This window comes from Oryx dammah, unplaced genomic scaffold, assembly GCF_014754425.2.
Source record: "Oryx dammah isolate SB20612 unplaced genomic scaffold, SCBI_Odam_1.1 HiC_scaffold_3, whole genome shotgun sequence".
Taxonomy (NCBI): domain Eukaryota; kingdom Metazoa; phylum Chordata; class Mammalia; order Artiodactyla; family Bovidae; genus Oryx; species Oryx dammah.
The window spans coordinates 21,624,525-21,642,828 of NW_024070187.1; the positions used below are offsets into that span (position 1 = coordinate 21,624,525).

The 18,304-nt window shown below is 37.3% G+C and overlaps 1 protein-coding gene across 16 annotated transcripts in view; it reads left to right on the plus strand.

The window, feature by feature from the left end:
- UBE2D3 (ubiquitin conjugating enzyme E2 D3) overlaps window positions 1-18,304 on the plus strand; it is a 28,472-nt gene that overhangs the window by 704 nt on the left and 9,464 nt on the right. For 14 of the 16 annotated variants that reach the window (XR_005720632.1, XM_040237769.1, XM_040237775.1 and 11 more), the window contains exons 2-4: window positions 754-909; window positions 14,642-14,705; window positions 14,794-14,825. Coding sequence is in view for 15 of the 16 variants with exons in the window: in XM_040237769.1 (XP_040093703.1) it covers window positions 886-909; window positions 14,642-14,705; window positions 14,794-14,825 (120 nt within the window). In the remaining variant the exon portion in view is untranslated. Of the gene's footprint in view, window positions 1-753; window positions 910-9,893; window positions 9,925-14,641; window positions 14,706-14,793; window positions 14,826-18,304 lie in introns of those variants that run through there. The other 2 variants (XM_040237783.1, XM_040237782.1) reach the window with 2 other exon arrangements.

Here is an 18,304-nt window from a genome sequence, read left to right on the forward strand (position 1 = left end):
TAGGGGAAGGGAAGGGAGGCTGGCCCACTGGCCGGCCGGGTAAGGGGAAATGCAGGCCTTCGGTGGCTTCAGTGACCAGCCTGTTGGGTGGGGTAGGGTGGGAAGGCTAGAGAAGCCGGGGCCTCTTCTGCTTAAGAGGGAGGGGGAATGGGCGCGTCCTCGCGCTTAAGCCGGAGCCTCAGGGGCAGCTCGGGCGCGTGGGGGCTGGCGGTGGCTGGGCGGGCGCGCGCGGGAGCGCGCTGGAAGGCGGAGTGTACGGTGGCGTCAGGGGAGACACAGAATAGCTCTAGCTGCGGGGACAGCGGCACGCTTCAAGCCTCTCTGTTTGCTTCCCCTCCCCGGGCGCACCTTTGAGCAGAAACCGAAAGGAGCCGGGCGTCAGTCCGGAGTCTCCCGTTCCCCCCTCCCCCCTTGCCTTTCTTTGCCCTACTGACGCCGGCATAGCGCCGACTAGGCCCCGGCTCCTCCTCTGCTGCGCCCCGGACCCTGCCCCGCACCCACCCCTTTCTCCTCCGCCTCTTCCTTTCCCACCCGGGTCTCTTCCTTTCTAGAGGCCGGGAAGTCAAACTTGTAGCCACCCCTCCGCTCTTCCCGTCACCCTGGCCCCCTCTTCGCGCCGGAGCACGGCATAGAGGCTGGCAGTGGCTCTGCCACCCCACCCACCTCGGATCGCGACCGTTTTTGAGGGACTTGGATTCGTCAGGGTCTCTGCGGGGCCTGTGCGAGTGCTGATTTGCTCCGTTTTTGCAAAAGGCGCCTGTGTCTGGCAAGAGCCGGTGTGAGACGAAGAGACAATCCTTCCCAGCCGCCGGGATAATCAAGAGTTTTGGCCGGACCTTCGAGCACACACCGAGATAGTGAGGAGCCAGACGAAAAGCACAGACTATGGCGCTGAAACGGATTAATAAGGTATCGCTGGGGCCGAGGGGAAAGGGGTCGTGGGATGAAAGGGAGGCTCAGCCTGGAGGAAAGCCTTGAGTAGCGGGGGGGCAGTATAATATGGAAATATCCCTCCTTGGGTCACTTCCACTGGGGGATGGGGAATGCGGATACTTTTTGAAGAATGCAGTTTGCAAGGACCAGAACACTTCCGGCAAGTGAGGAGTGTTGTCTTGAGTATGTTTCAATGGAATCGGTGCAAATTCGGGATGGAGAGTGATTTCAGGCGCCTCGGTTCTTCTGTAAGAAGTGTTAGTCCCCTTTGGGAGTCAGACTTGGCCAGAGACGCTCCCGCAGATGTTATGGCATTCCTAGTCTCATTGCTTGAAAACTTTGTTGTTATGTGAAGGCTCTGAGCCTTCTGGAGGAAGAAACGTGGGAAACTCAGAGGAGAGAAAATCTAAGAAATCGGCAGGGCCCAAACTTGATAAAGGGGTCAGGGTAGAACTCTTGGCAGCTAAGAGTAGTGAGTGAGTCTAATCAGAAAGTGATCGTGGATTCTGGGCAGGTTACACAAGCGTAAGTTGGGTTGGGGAGGAGATGGGCTGACAACAGTGTTGCCACTTCCTGTGTTTTGTAGTCGGGGCTTTTCACCCGAAGCTATTTATCAGAGGCACACCGGGAACTGATGTGAAAGCCTTCTGGAAGCTCCGTTTTTCTTTGGCATGGGAAGGGGGGGGAGGGTAAAGAGTGAGATGGCAGCACGAGGAGGCTAGTACCTGTTTTTGCCTCTGTCCACTTAATAACATTCTCTGGGGAAATTGCTTCGCCATATGCAACGAGGTTTGATGCTCATCTGTGGCTCCAAGTTGAAAAAAATAGGGTTTTTTGAGGTTCTGGGGGTGAACGGAACCTCTACCTCCGGTAGTTTAGTCTCTTTCTTGCTCTAACTTCTATCCCGCATTTTAAGATGGCGGCTGCTTTAACTGGTTCAGGCTCTTTCCGGCATCTCTTCTTGTAATATGAAATAATATCTTTGTTTGTTATCTTTTATATCAGACTCTACACTGCTCTGAGACCTCCTACTTAAGACTTAGCTATATTCAAACTCTCAGACTGTATTTCCCTTTTTTGTAACGTGTGTGTGTGTGATGTGTTTGGTTCTTGCACAATCAAGGAGGGTGGAGTATTTCCAGCTTATTTGAAAAAAATGCTGTGGAGTAAATTCAGTCTTATTAAAACTGGGAGACAGAAGGTTGTGGGTTGCAAACTTTGGTTTTGCTAGGTTACTTCTTTTAAAAGAGTTTACATGGAAGGAATGGCTAGGACTTGGCTTTACTAAAAATAGACCTGATTCTGCTTAATTTTACATTTAATGTGTGACTTTGGAATATATTTGGCAAACTGCTGTTTATGAAAGATAAAAGTTTAGAGCTTCAATGTATTGATGTTGAAATGGTGAATTTTATTTCAGGCCATCATTGTCATTGTGGGTGTATGTGAAATATAAATTTTTTTTATTTTTGAGACAATGCGAAAGGAGTTTAGGAGTTAAGGCTTAAAGTAAAAAGGATTATCAGACCTCTTTCTGTGACCACTTTGAAGGCCAGCAACACATTGGAGAAGCATGGTTATGTTTTGCAGTATAGTTATTACAAAACATAGCATTCATTGCAAGTCAACACCTTTTTTCTATGGGAATTCATCCAGGCCACTAAGATGTGGAATGATTTCAGATCCATAGATTTTTGTGCATGTGGAACAGAATACTTTAAAGGAAGGTCTCATTGGTTTTTTTTCTTTTACAGGTGATACCCAGCTGCTGTGACACCACTTTAATCATTTAAAAGCTCTAGAGAGGCAATATAATTGTTAAGGCTGTGAACTTTGGAGCAAAAAAATGCTCCAGTTAGAATTTTAAGACTGGGCAAGTTGTTATCTGTGTGCTTCTATGTTGTGTGTGAGCTGTGAATAACTGAGTGTTTAGTATGTACAGGCACTGTTCTAGATCACACTAAGGATGCATCAGGGAGCAAAAGGAAGAGAGTCCCCAAGGTTTTTTTTTGTTTTTTGTTTTTTTAGGATTAAATCAGTTCATGTGTGGTTTTGAACAGATCCTTAGCACCTGGTACTCATACTATTACTGCAACTTTAATATTACTGTTTTTAATTTTCAAGAGCTTTTATTAAAGAACTTTTCTAGTCTAGTACTCTTCATCAATACCAGACTGTCTCCTTTTATAAATACTTAGAAGGTCTGTATAATACAGAAACTGGACGTAATCCTTTCCAAAACTGGAAAAATGTTTATGTGGGACATTATTGATTCAGTCTATAGAAAAGTTGTGTTGTGGTTTGGTTTTCAGCTATTTAGTGTCAGAATCACATGATCAAACTTAAAAAACCAAAAACTCAGGTTCAAACAATTTTAGCAAATGGACAGCTCTGATGGGAGGTGCTCTTTATTTTAGGCACCTTTTTTATTTTAATTTTTTTTTTTTCCTGCAGCTGCCCAGATTCTAAATGTTGATTGATCTGTATCCTTTGTTGATATTTTATTGAAATGCTTATTTGGGGTATATTTTTAATCAATAGTAGTTCATTTGATTAAGTTTTTTAATGTCTTTCCTGAAGCTTATGTTACAATTTTATTTCTTGGACCAAGCAACCTTATCAGTCAACTCTTTTATTTTTCCTCTTGTATTCTTTGTTTGGACACACTGTGATCTTACAAGGCTGTTACACAAGAATCAAAAAATGGAAACTCCCACGTTGGTTGGTGTTTTGGGGGCCATAGGCAATTTTACTGCTCTCATTAAACAAAATAACCACTGTCCATGTATTTTGAGGAAGTATAAAGAGAACTTTAAATAAAATATAATATGAACCAAACCTGAAAAGCTCATGCTTTGAGTGTTTGCAATGTGTCAGGACTGTTTGAAGCACTTGTATTAACTCATTTAATTTTAAGACAGTCCAAGGAAGTAGATATAATTGTTACCTCCATTTTTGAGATTAGTAAACCTGAGGCACAGAGAGATTTAAAAGATCCACCTAGGGTCATAGCACGGCAAAGTTAAGATTAGAACCTAGGCTGTTGGACTCCAAAGTGTGTGCTCTTAACCACTACATTTTCATGTTATCTTTTTGGGGGTTGATATTCAAAAAGGTTTCTTTTGCATGTATCTTTCTGCTAATAGCTAGGTTTTAGCATCTACTGTGTATTGAACACTGTTTCTAAGCCGTTTATGAGTATCTACTCATTTTATCCTCACAACAACATATGAGATGGATGCTCTTACCATTCCATTTTACATATCAGGAAACGAGCATGGAGTAAGTTGCTTGTCTTATGCTCAGATGGCTAGGAAGGGACTGAGATTCAAACTAGTCTGCTTCAAGAATTCAGACTCCTAAACTCATTGTGAACTCCTACTTTGAACAATTTCAATTCCTAAATTCAATTTTGCTTCCTGAAATAACCTCTCCTCTCTTACTGAACGTTTAGATAATTGGAATTTAACTTTATCTTTAGGTTATAGCTAATTCTTGAGTTTAGATCTGAACTAATACAAGTTTTGGAAGTAGAAGTGAATTTCTTTTTTGGTTAGTATCTTCAAGGACTAAGGGAACTACTATGCAGATTGCTGACTAATCACTAGGGGAATCATAAACTGGTTTCCAGTGAACGTACAGGCTGTATACGCCATGTGTCAAGGCTTGTCTATAACCAGCTAAGTTTGCAGGGCATTCGTTGACAGAAATGCTGATCATAAAATTACCTGTTTTTATTTTACTTGTTTGAATAAGGTTAGCTGATACTTGGCTTTGGTTTCATCATGATCCTCTGCAGTGTTAATTCTGATAGTTAAACAAAAGGGAAGTTGAGTACTCTTGATTTAGCTCTGGGGAAAAGCATCACTGGCTTCTCTCTCATATTGTATGTTAACTCGTGGGTTCAGGTGTCCTTTGATACTTCAATTCTTGAGGATTTTCCAAAGCATTTCACTATAATTTATTTATTAAAGAAGACAGACACCAAGTTCCTAGAACTGAGGTTGTTAATCAAATCCTAAATTAGGTTTTGCATTCTATTACATACTATGTATGTGGATTTTGACATGGGTTACATTTATGTATTAGAATCTTAAAAACAGTTTTTAGAGAGTATAAGTACATGAGGTCTTAGCAGACTTACTGAATCATGAATATTTCTCTGGGATCAGGCATAATTTTGAAATGGCCTCCTCTGGTTAAGAACCTCAGATATAAACACGGGAATGTGTGTATTTTCGGTCATGTGTCTTTGTGACCCCATGGACAATAGCCCACCAGGTGACTCTGTCTGGATTTTCCAGGCAAGAATACTGGAGTGGATTGGCCGTTTCCTTTTCCAGAGGATCTTCCCCACCCAAGGATCAAACCCATGGCTCTGGTGTCTGCTGCATTGGCAGGCAGATTCTTTACCACTGCACCACCTGGGAAGCCCTAAGACATAAGGAATAATCATTTAATCTTACTGAGTTCTTAATGTTTGGCACAGTAGTCTAGTCCCAGGGGACAAAATACAGGTAAACCTGTTATTACCTGTGGGACTCTGTTCTGAGTGAAGGAAGCAAGCAAGCATATAAATACATATATTGATATTTGTCACCCTGTATAGCTTCATTACTATAAATCAACAAACATTTAAGTCAGGGGAATTGTTATTTAAATGTCTGATTTATCCATTATTAAAGCTAGATTTGTCTAAATATCTTTCTCCACTATATTTTGTTGTTATTTTAAGAGTGTGTTTTTTCATTTATAACTACTTTAGTCGTCCCCTTCCAGAGACAAGCTAGTATTGACAAAATTAAATTAATTTTATTTCACTGAAAATTTTGTGCTCTTAATCTAGTTTTGCTATCCAGTTGTATAGTGTAACTAAGAATGGATGCTTTAGGGAGTTTATTATTTGCCAGTCTATGTTACATGAGGTTTGGTCTCAAAATGGTACCCTTGGCCCTGTTATATGGGGAGGGTAAAAGTTCAAAGAAGTATTTTATACTTGCTCAAACATCTGATTTTTATCTCCAACTATACTTTGAACATAATGTGTCATTTAGAGACCTCCAACCAGCTTTGTTTAAATTTGTTGTTTTTAACCTTTGGATCTCCTTGTTTTTTACCACTCCTTGGTTACTTGTTCATACAATACTTCACATTAATTCTAGTCTTGTTATAATTTCATGGCTAATATATAACTGAATGTTTTCAACTAGTGGACTGCTGTTAATTTTGTCTTCCCTATCTTTAAAATGCCTTATTTGCTTTCTTAGTTCAAAGCTTAGAAACTAGATTTGGTTCTGTGTCTTTACCCCCATTTAGAGATAATGCTTACAAAAGAATAGCTTTGAGTAATCTTAAGTGAGTTACTTTAATGGCGATTGAAAGAAAGAAAATTAAAGTATTATTCACTCATGCCATACTTTGTACTTTGCCTGAATGAATAAGCATACTTGTCTCATAACTAAACAGGAAGTTAATTTCTTGTCAGTGATGTAATGAGACATGGTATGCAACACTTATCTCTTAAACCTTAAAGTAAAAGAAACTTTTCAGAATTTCTCAGAAGTTACAAATCGCAAACTAAACTGACTTTTAAAAGGGCTATTCCTTCCATATATGAAATTGTTCAGACCTGAAAATCTTTTTGCCAAACTTCCTTATTTTGAAATCACTTCCAGTAGCCAAGCATTTCTGAGATATTTGTTTTTCTTCCTTACTGTTTGTTTCTACGTATGGTATTTAAATTTCACAACATTGAAGTTTAAAATTTTTTTGTTTACTTCATAGCAGACTTGATGTTTATACGAATTAGAGCAATTATTGTCTTACTAGTTGGGCAATTAATACTGCATGTTGACCTTTATCATTGGTCTGAGGATATACCTTTATATTTGCTAGATTGTAAAGCCTCTTTGAGGGTGATTCTTATCTCAAAATTTCTTAAGGCACTTATTCTCTTTTCTTCCTACATCATGCCCTCATCTTATCCATCTCCTAGGGTAATATTTTATGTTGGTCAGTATAGGTTTAAGAGGCAAGGTCTGTCTTTATTGTGTGGATTCCCATGGTCATACAAATCTTCAAGTGAAAATTTAAGAAATCGGCTCTTAAATAAAATACAAGAAATAGCTTATACTAAGGGAATGAACTTTTAAGTTTTCCCCAAATTGATGATACAAAATGTGTCTGTGCTACTTTAGTCATTATGACTTTGATGCAAAATGGATGGCAGAGATTGGAATAACATGATTGTGGAATTTGGTGGTAATTATTATACTTAATATCATAATTATTGTACTTGACCTTAACCACAGTAGTCATCTGAGTTAAATTTTGCCAAGTCCTTGAGAGAATGATGGAACTAGACAAACTAGAAGAGGTTATTTAGGAAGTTACACCTCAACAGCAGAATTGATTAAATAGGAACTTTGTTTTTGTAAATGTTGGCTTTGGTTATGTTGCTTTGATGAGTAAGTAGTAGTGGTCATTAAAAGAATGTTTAGCAGAATGCATAAATAATAGTTACTGGAGGTTTTGGCTCTTATTAGTAACTCATCCACCCATATGTCTGCTCTATAATTCTATTATTCATAATCTTATTTTTTCAATTTATAAGCTAGAGAAACAAAAAGCAAATATTTAGCATTATGTTTAGACTTCTGCTCTTAGCCAGTATCTCTCATCCTTCTCATGTTTTACCTCTAATAGTCAGTTGTCAAAAATACTGTGTCCCATGATGATAGAAGCAAAGATCTTCCTCAAAATAAACTGTAGGATTTTGAGTCCCACATAAAGAATGGTCAGACTCATTATTGTTTAACCATGTACCTCAGGATGAAAACGCTCATTGGCTTAAGCTATACCTGTTGGTTGGCTTTTAGAGAAAATTCATTGTTGTTTTTTTTTTTTTTTTTTAATGGGTTTATTTAGGCTTTTAAGGGGAAGGAGAAGCTTATTTTCCCAGTGGGAGAAGGCCTGGATTCTCGCACTGCCAGGTGTTCAGGAGGTCTCAGGAGAAGCAATTCAGAGAAATGATCTTCAAAGATTTCCCCACAAGAGCACGTCATGGCAAAGAAGTGTCTGACTTTCTTTTTTTTAATGAACAATACAGTTTTCAGCATTGTGCCCTAGTTATATTAGGGGCTTCCCAGGTGGCATAGTGGTAAAGAATCTGCCTGCCGATGCAGGAGATGCGTGAAATGCCAGTTCGATTCCTGGGTCGGGAAGATCCCCTGGAGTAGGAGACGGCAACCCACTCCAGTTTTCTTGCCTGGAAAATTGCACAGACAGGAGCCTGACAGGCTGCGGTCTATGGGGTCGTGAAGAGTCAGAGGCAACTGAGTATACACACGTAAGCACACGTAGTTAATATGTTGTTGATCCATCTTAGTGTCCTTTCAAGGTGAATGGAGCCTTTAGCTAGTGTGTGCCAAACTCCCCTGCCCCCTATTTTCTATTTCAGTGGTCTTGATAGTTGGTAAAGAACCCACCTAAGTAATGCTTTTCTCTATGATTGGGAGGTATGGTCAGAGTACGAAGACTTTGTTGGCTCTATATATGAGCTGTTCTTTCTGATTCTTGCCACTGTTCCTCTTAATCTACTAAGAAGCGAAGAGCTGACAATTGAAGTTGTTCAAATAACTTTATAAATTGTTTTTGTCTCTAAAGCCTGTGAAACCTTTGGGTTCTAAAGTCATTTTATAAGGTGAACAAAGACAAAATAGCTTTTGAAAATTCTTTGAATAGATGCTACATTGGAAACTGATCTCAAATCTAATAAATATAGTTCTTGCAGTGCCACAAATAGTTTTCTTACTTGACTTTAAAGTCCATATAACTTGAAAAATGGGTTACCTAGGCTCAATCTGAGTATAGTGAGATACAAACCGACGGTGAATAAGGAGAAACAAGAAAATACCAATTTTCTGTGTCTTGTTTAAGTTGTGGCATTTATTCCTTGAGTAAAATGAAGAGTTGGGTTGGTGAGATTGAAATTTTTGTTTCCAGTTTGCAAAATACCGTGTCAAAGTCGTTAACTTAAATACATCTTTTGGTGCAAGGACACTTGAGAAAGTAGCCTTAAATGTATCTCTGGACCTATTTTTTAGGTTGTCTAGTAGATAACACTACTTTGCTCTCCAACCAGTCCTGAAGCTCAACATGTCTTACATTTGATTTGATTCCGTCTTTCCTTTCCCCTCTTAAGGGGGCACTAATGTAGAATGGATAGAAGACCTATTTCCATAAGATTGTAAAGGTAAAGTGATCAGTGTGTTAAGATAATTTTCGTCCCTGGTGACTTAAGTTTATGTTCCTAACATAGTTATCTATTCATCTATCCTTCGTAGCAGGAATTCCTACAGTATGGTGGGTGAGAATGGTCTTTGATATCCCGTAAGTTAAGTAAAAGTTATTGTGTGGGTATCTGTATTAGGGATAGAGGGTCACCAGTTCATCAGATTATTAGAATTCCTTGTCTTTGTCACAAATAATGTCATGTACATGGCTAAGAGTGTATGAAAATGTGAAGAAACGACAGAAACCAAATTGAGGATGGTCAAAAAAATTTACGATAGCCTTTTCACTTGTCAGGGAGAGGGAAGGGTGTGTGGGGAGTACATGAAAGATCTGCAACACTTAAAATCTGAAAGAATATGGTAAAAGGATCTAGAAAGTCACTCATTTCTAGTATACTATCGCTAGTACATCAAAAAATTCAACCATTTGTCTTGCTCAGAAAGTGGTCAGTGGCTTCCCGTTGCCTGTGGAATAGTCTTTGCCATAATATTCAAGACTCCAAAGATCCAGCCCTGATTAACCTTTCTAGCCATATCTGCTACCTGTACCCCATTGTGTGTCTGGTAAACCAAACTACAAGCGAGTTTTTTAACATCCTATTTTCTTTCACTCCCCTGGATTTTAATTTCTCTTATCTTGAATGCTTATCCCTCTATCAAGACCGAGCTCAATGTCACTGGTTTAAACTCTGGCAAGGTTAATGATAACCATTTGAAAATTCACAAAGCAGTTGAATGCCTTTTAAGTATTCAGATTGTTTGAAATGTAATTTTTAATTTTTTTATATTATGTCTGCTTTCTATTAATCTATTGGGGAAGGCATTCATGGTCTATCTTGTTATTTTCAGATGTAATATGCTTGACACCAAAAAGGCAATCTCCATATAAATAATGCTTTGGTGAAATGTGCTAATATTACGCTTTTCATTTTAGAAATAGATTTCACTTAAGCTTCTGTCACTGAAAGTTTAGCTCTTTACTAGATAAGACACATGATTTCTTCCTGGTTCTCTAGTTTGATTTTTCAACTTTGCTTCATTTATGTTTCTTACACAGGTTACAGCCAGATTAAAGCAGTACATTGTCTTTTCATGGGATAAACGTGTATAATAGTAATAGAGCCCAGGTAGCACTCTGCTTAAGATGGTTTTCTCTATTTTTTTGTCCCCCTACTTATTGGATTTGTTAGGAGAAAACTGGAGTAGTTAACAATCAAAGCAGTAACTGTAGGAATTAGAGCAAGCTACAGCCTTAGGAACTGAAATTGCGTATTTGTATGCCAAGTTAGTTTTTTTTAATCTCTGCTGCCCAATGTGGCCTCTTTTTCTTTGGATTCATCATGTAATTTCAGGGCTTGTGCCTGCCAATAGCTCTGGGTCACATCCCTACAGCTCCTGATTAGAGAAGGAAGGAAATGACCTTTCCAGTTTTTAGCTTCAATTTGAAAAATCTATGGCAGGAATAGAGGGACAGACTGATACGATCAGGTTCTAGCTTGCGTTATTTCCAACTCTGAGCTAACCACTGAAGCTGAAGGTACAAGATTCTATGATTATCCTTTCTGAATAGTTGGTTAATGGTAACTAACAATCACCAAACACTACAATCATACGTTTAGAGTAAGAGAAAAACATTTCCAGAAAGGGAAGGTGGTTTGAGCATCTGACTTCTTAAGCTTTTCTCATGTTTTTTCACTGCTCAGATATTTTTATGTTTTAATGTCATGAGAATTATTTAGTATCTTTGAAGTAAGTCCTACTTTAACGTAGATTTTGGTACATAAGTTAATTGGCCAAATAATAGATCTTTGAGTATTAAGAGATGTCTTAGTTATGGAGAACTTGGAAAATAAGGCATTTACAAATTATCTGAGGGGAAGACTATCCTGAAATTATGGAAGTGAAGAGCTGAAATTCAGTGCTAACTTTTCCTGAAATTGTTTATTCACTCTAAAGGAGTGAATACTAACATACAAAGGCTTGGTGATTCAAAGATGTCCCTGTGCAGGAAAACTGTTTCAAAATATCTTCTTAGGCTTTTTTTTCATAAAATGTGCAAATTTTAACAAGATACAGATATATTCCAGGTCAGCTGTAGATTCCTGAACTTTATTATGAAGTGGTTTTTAGAATCACTTCAGTAATGTGTTTAAGTACATAAAAGTACATGATTTGGGGTAGATCTGTGTAAGAAACTAATGTTGGTAATATTTGAGTTCAAATGCGTGCTAGACATTTTTAGATAGAACTGCATGAAATTGCAGTTTCTGTAGTTCAGAAAAGGTCAAGTATTAACAATTTCGTGCTATTCAACCTGGGCCTCCCAGGTGGCACTAGCTGTAAAGAATCTGACTGCCAGTGCAAGAGGCATAAGAAACCGTGGGTTCGATCCTCTGGGTTGAAAAGATCCCCTGGAGAAGGAAATGGCAGCTCACTCCAGTATCTTTCCTGGAGAATCCCCGTGGACAGTGGAGCCTGGCAGGCTATAGTTCATGGGGTCACAAAGAATCAGACACAACTGAAGTGACTTAGCACACACGCACACAGTCTGGTAAAATGGTTTCTTTAAAACCCCATCCACAAATAGTCCCTGAATTGTTGACCTGTTATTACTAATGTATATTGTAGCGTGAGCCAGATAGTTGCTAGATGATTATGTTATAGACAACTAAGCATAATCACACAGGCAAAAGATTTAAATGAGCTGAGGCTGTAATAATGTAGACTATTTATAAAGCAGATTTATTTTGTTTAATAAATGAGTTGAGCACCTAGCCAAGAAATCTTGCCTTCCGGGTGGTTAGTCTGCTTGCTAAGTACCTAATACGTTAAATACCAGATAGTGTGCTAGAGTACTTTATCTCATTTATCCATTCAAAACTTTCTGTAAAATAGGCATTTCTATTTTAGAGTGAGGAAATAACGCTAGGACATAGTGGGTCTAAATTGGATTAAAAGTGAGACTCCGCTATGATCATGTTGAGAGAGGAACATACTCCTCGTTCTTATTTCACGTTGCTATGTTTGAGCATTTGAGTTGTATGCACAAGTTTGTATTTGGTTTTAGTAGCATATTTGTGTTAGTTTGTCATATAGGAAAGCGGTGAGGGTGGTTCAGAATAGGTACATTTTTAACCTTAAAATAGACTTTTTTGGACACTTATGTTCTTTAAGAGGAAATCAGACTGCATAAGTTTCTGATTTATCTTTTTTTCGTTGAACCAGTTAAAAGAACTTGTTACAGAAGTTTGAGACATGGAAAAAAATTCTCTTCATATCAGACAGACTATACTCGATTCTTAACTACAGTGCTTTATGGGAGTTAATCTGGCCTATGACAGAGTCATCTGGATAGTTGATTAGTTCAAGTTACCAGCATTATTTACTTTTCTCAAAAAAACTGTGATTCAGTTCTAAGCTGAAGGGGAGTGTGTGCGCGTGTACTCGGTTGTGTCTGACTCTTCGACCAGTTGACTGTATAGCCCACTAGGCTCCTCTTTCCATGCTTAGTTTCACTTGTGGGGTTTTTTGTTTTGTCTTGTTTTAGCTATTTGCTTAACTCTGGGATAAGAGCTTCTGTGGTTCCGACCGTTCAGAATCAAAGTGTTTAGAGTTAACTTTTTCAAATTTGTTGAACATACAAAGTAAATTTACATAGGCAACCATAAAGGTCTGATCTGAACTTCTCGTCCATCATCTTAAAATTGACTCCTGGCATTCCTTGGCTGTCTTGATAAACTGAAAAGTAGTTGTAGTTTAAGTTTCAGAAGCAAATTGACAAAGTGTGTATCAAGGCACTTTTTTGTATAACTTAATAGATGTACAGCACAATAATTTGACATGTATAGTGCAAAATGATCACTCCTAAGGACAATTCTATATTGATACTTTTTTTTTTAAACTGGAGTGAATCTTAAATTCACATTTCTAAACAGTTGACTGTTTTCTGAAATGCATTATTTTGACCATGTAATAAAGGCAAATATGTCTCGTTATCTTCCTAAAGTGTACTCCCTGCCTTTTTCTTTGAAGTCCATTATTGTCTCGTGCTCAGTCACTAAGTCGTGTCCGACTCCTTGTGACCCCATGGACTGTAGCTTGCCAGGCTTCTCTGTCCATGGAATTTCTCAGGCAGGAATACTGGAGTGAGTTGCCATTTCCTCCTCCAGAGGATCTTACAGGGTCTATAAATCCCTATGCTGTAAAAATTTACATACTGGTATATAGAGATAAGGCTGTATCATAAATTTTTTAAAAACTTGTAAAGAAGCAGCTTCATTTTCTTACAAGATTATCTGTATGGGTTATACACAAGTCATGGAAGGGCCAAATACACTTTGGAAATTAAGGTCAAATGGAATTGTGGGAACTCTGTATTTTGCTATGTGCAAACCACTTTTCTACCTAGAAAGATGGATTGTTCCAGAGTTACACTCAATGTTGAGTGAAAGACAAGACGTTAAGTATAGGGATAAGGAGATCAAACCAAAAAGGATACTTACCTAGCCCTATGAGAGATTTTAAGGAGAAAATGAGATCATTGGGTAGTGTGGTTCAGAAAGAACAGTATTTAAGAAAGTAGATAGTGATTAAGATAGGACCTGTGAGATGGTCTGAAAGTTCAGCAATAATGTGAATGTTGAAAACTGCCTTAAGTTCTTAACCTAAGGAAGTATCGGATTACAACATTTTCATTTTGTAGGACAGCTTTTGTTCATATACAGGCACACCTTGAAGATAATGAGGGTTTGGTTCCAGATGACTAAAATAAAGCGAATATCACAATAAAGCAAGTCACACATATTTTTTATTTTTGGTTTCCCATTGCACATAGTTATGTTTACTATAGTCTGTTAAGTGTATAGTAAGCATTGTGTCTTTAAAAATGTACATACGTTCATTTAAAAATACTGTATTACTGAAAAATACTAATCATCTGAACCTTGAGCAAGTTGTAATCTTTTTTTTTTTTAACTGACAGAGGGTTTGAAATAGTGCAAGAAATTATCAAAATATGGTTCAAAGACAGAAAATGAGCAAGTGCTTTTAGAAAAAGGGCCCAGATAGCCACAAACCTTCAGTTTGTTAAAAAAACAAAGCACCCTCCCAACCCCCACACAGAATCCATGACATACAACAAAACAAGGTATGCCTGTGATGAAAATTCATATCTGTGTGTGTGTGCTTTCATGAACCCTTAGCCAAGATGATTGTTCTGGTATGCGTCCATAAAATAACTATGCCTAGTGTGTCCCAGGAACTGGACTAGGGTGGGTTATGTTTTCTTTTCTTACGGAATGTATTGTTGATGTAAATTGTGATTATATGTCCCTTAAAGAATGGTGTGAAAATAACAAAGCAGATGACTTTTTCTGTTATGGTCTTATGACCCAGTATTTTCTATCTTGGTTTAGGAACTTAGTGATTTGGCCCGTGACCCTCCAGCACAATGTTCTGCAGGTCCAGTTGGGGATGATAGTAAGTAATTTTCAAGTTGATATTTATGATTAGTTTCAAAAAAGCTTGTGTATTTTTAGACAATAACAAGAGTATTTTCTTTTTCTAGTGTTTCATTGGCAAGCCACAATTATGGGACCTGTAAGTACTGATAATTAAAAGCAAAGATTTAATTAAAAACACAGCATTAATCTAGTTTGTAATTTTTAACTAACTCTTTATAGCTTTATTTCATTACATTGTAATTCTATTTGGGATATGCCATAATTGTATTGCTTTAGAAAGAAACTAGTCATTTGTTAAGTACAGTATTCCCTGGGTTCTATGTTTAGCATTTCTGTGACCTGTCAAATATCTCTTCTAATTTTCCCTCATAGCAATGTAAAGTATTGTCACAGAGCTTCCTGATTTACAGAGGCAATTAGTTTTCTGACCATATCATGGTGTTACTCAAACTCTGAACGTGTAACTGCCTAAAATCTAGCTTAATTGTATTATTTTGATATTTTGAGTTTTTCTAGAACTTTAGTTTCATATAAAATTTGAATATTTTTAGGTAGAAAGTGATATTTTGAATACAGCAAAATTCCTTTCTATCCTGGGTAGATAAGAAACTGTATTGCTGGATAATTGAATATTCAGAATTATGGATACCATCTAAGAATTTCACAGAATTAGAGCGCAGTAAAACATCTTGGGGTAAGACTGTATCTTGCACAATACTTAACGTTTTTTTAACTTGGAAGGCACGTGAGGATTTCTGTTCTGAGTTGTGTGTTTGTTACTGAATTTTCTGCTTTCTTACCCCTTTTGGTATTTTAATTTCAATAGAAATGGCAATAATGTACTAGGTGTGATAATAGTAGTTCATAATTATAAAAGAGGAAATGCCCTTGAAAAGTTAGCCAGAGGGTGGGTTGGATTAGCACATGTTTATTTAACAGTTCTGATTATAAATAAGATGGAAGGGGATATTTTTAATAGTTTAAAGTATGTCTGGATTATCCTAATGAAAACTACAGAGTCAGGATTGTTTCCAGTTACCTCCAGCTATATTTTTACTGTTCTAAGTGCTTGTTTTTGTCTAATTGGTAACAAACCTGTGATCTGCCACTGCTCTGTGCTTCCCACCCCCTTTAAATATACATATTTTTGTGACTCATGGCTGACCCAGTTTGACAGTGTTTTATTTTTTATCCACACTGCATGACTTGTGGGATTTTATGATTTCCTCAGCTAGGGATTGAACCCGTGCCTCACTGCGGTGGAAGTACTACTGTGTCTTATCACTGAACAACCAGAGAATTCCTGACCCACACAATGTTTTAAAAGTTGACAGTCTTTGCATAAAAACCTCCTGACTAGGCTTAGGATGGACTAGCAACTGCTTGCTTTTTTTCAGATGAGATGTGTGTATCTGCCAACAGTTTCTACCAATTCCACTTCAGCACTTAAATTTGCAACTTGTAGAATTTTTCCATTATAGATCACCAGTTTTCAAAGCACAGAATTCAGTACAGTGCCTTGCCATATCTGAACCAAATAAAATTCATCTTTGATTCAGAGGTGCTTTAAGATACTCTCATGAAAATGAGTTGTCAGTACTAATAAAGCATGAAAGAATTGGTAGTCAAGACTTGTGATTGGATGGTGTTTGTAATAAACCAGTTCTTTTAAACCAGTGTTAGGTTTTTCTGCTTGATTTTTGAAACTGCTTTTTTATTATTCCTTTCCAAAAGTTCACTTTTAATAAATCAAAGTGAAGCATAATTGAGCTCATTAGTAGTCTTCCATAGAATAGGAGATTGCTTATCCTGAAAAATTTTTTGGCTGTTTAATTTGCTTTTATTTTCAGGAAAGAAAATATCTTTATTTCATATATATATTTCAGATTATGGCTATTCTTTGCTAATTTTTTTTTTCCAGCAACCTGTTAATATAAAGGATAGCAGTTTTCTTCTTTCAAAAACAAGTATTTTATTTTCAGAACTCTACCCCTGATTAACAAGAGCAAAAATTATATTTATACCATAATAGCATAGTTCTGCTTTAGTAACATTAGCCTCTGAGATTTACTGGTTTTCTATGGAAGTTAATTCTCATTGTTGGACAATTTCAGGAATGAGTCAAAAGTTATAAAAACTCACTCAAAATGCAGATCTTAATTGTGCTTCGTAAGTAAGCACCTAAGTTTCAATGTCAGCTTGTACATGGTTAACAATTACCCTTACTATTAAGTATATCAATGAAACAAACCATGTTACTTTGACTTTTGACTGCATCTTTGTGACAAAACATCACAGTTTGATTAGATAATTTTATTTTGTTAGTAGAGTTACTATTGGATTTTGGTGGATTATAGTAAGGAAGTGCATGATTGAGCAAAAATGCATGATTCTTAAAACCTGTGTGCTACCTTATTCTTTCTGAAGACAAGATACTTCAGATCAGATATGCTGATAAAAAATAAAGCTTTGAAAGAATTGGCAGACCATTGCTAGTTACATGCTGTTTAAATTTTGTTGGTTATTTTGTACTAAGGGAAATTTCTGTAACAAATTGGTGCAGTGAGAAGAAGCTTAATTTCCTTACCTATTTCTTATATTTCTGTGCTTGCTTTTTAAAATTGGAAATGGAGCTGTTATAAGGAATTTTGAAATTATTTTGAGAACCACACTAACTTCCATTCCACCTAATCTAAGATAAATAGCTATTCACATATTGTGTATGTGAATAATGTAATTGTTGGCAGCCTGAGCAGAATCAGCTACAAAAACTATCTGAAGTAAAATATTTGGTCCATATGAAATGTTTTATTGTTATACAGGGGTGAATTTTTCAGTTTATGTTGACTAGTACGTTTTCCCGGCAAAGGCTAATAATACATGAAAACTCATCTTTAGTACCTTACCCTTTAAGGAGCTGTATAGTGTAAGAGGAAAATTAAATGTTAAATTTTTGTTGAATAATAGTAACTATACAGAGCAAGGTGTTTTAAAAGGGCAGCCAGCAGTTTGGACTCAAGGGAGGACTGTATCATTTACCTTTTAAAAAACATTTAAGCATAAGATGGACCGTACAGTATAGGTAGGATCCTGTGGGTAAGGAAGAATATTCCAAGTGTAGGGGAAAGAAATATGAGAAAAAAGAAATGTGAAGCATTATTTACTGTGCAGTAAGAAATGTATTCTGGAGAGGAGGTGAAAGATGAGACTAGATTGTTGGAAACCAGATCATTAAAGCATAGGAATTTGAGCTTCTTGGCAAGCTGTGGTTGATTTCAAGCCAGAGTTAACTTATATCTTGAAAAGACCACTTCAGCATTAGGATGAGGCATAAATTGGAGGGAAAAACCAGAGTGAAGGCAGGAATACCAGTAGTAAACCATTGCCATAATATAGACAAAAGTTAGTAAGATTTTGAGCTAAAGCAGTGGATACAAAGGAGAGGAATCCAGTTCAGAAGACTATTAAGGATTTTTGAGATTTGGTATCTACTATGAGAAGATGGGAAGGAATCGATGAGATCCTAGTTTGTGGCTTGACTATTGTGGTTTCAGTTTTTGAGACATCCGAGTAGAACATACTGAATAAGCATTTGAATATATGTCCTAGAAGGAA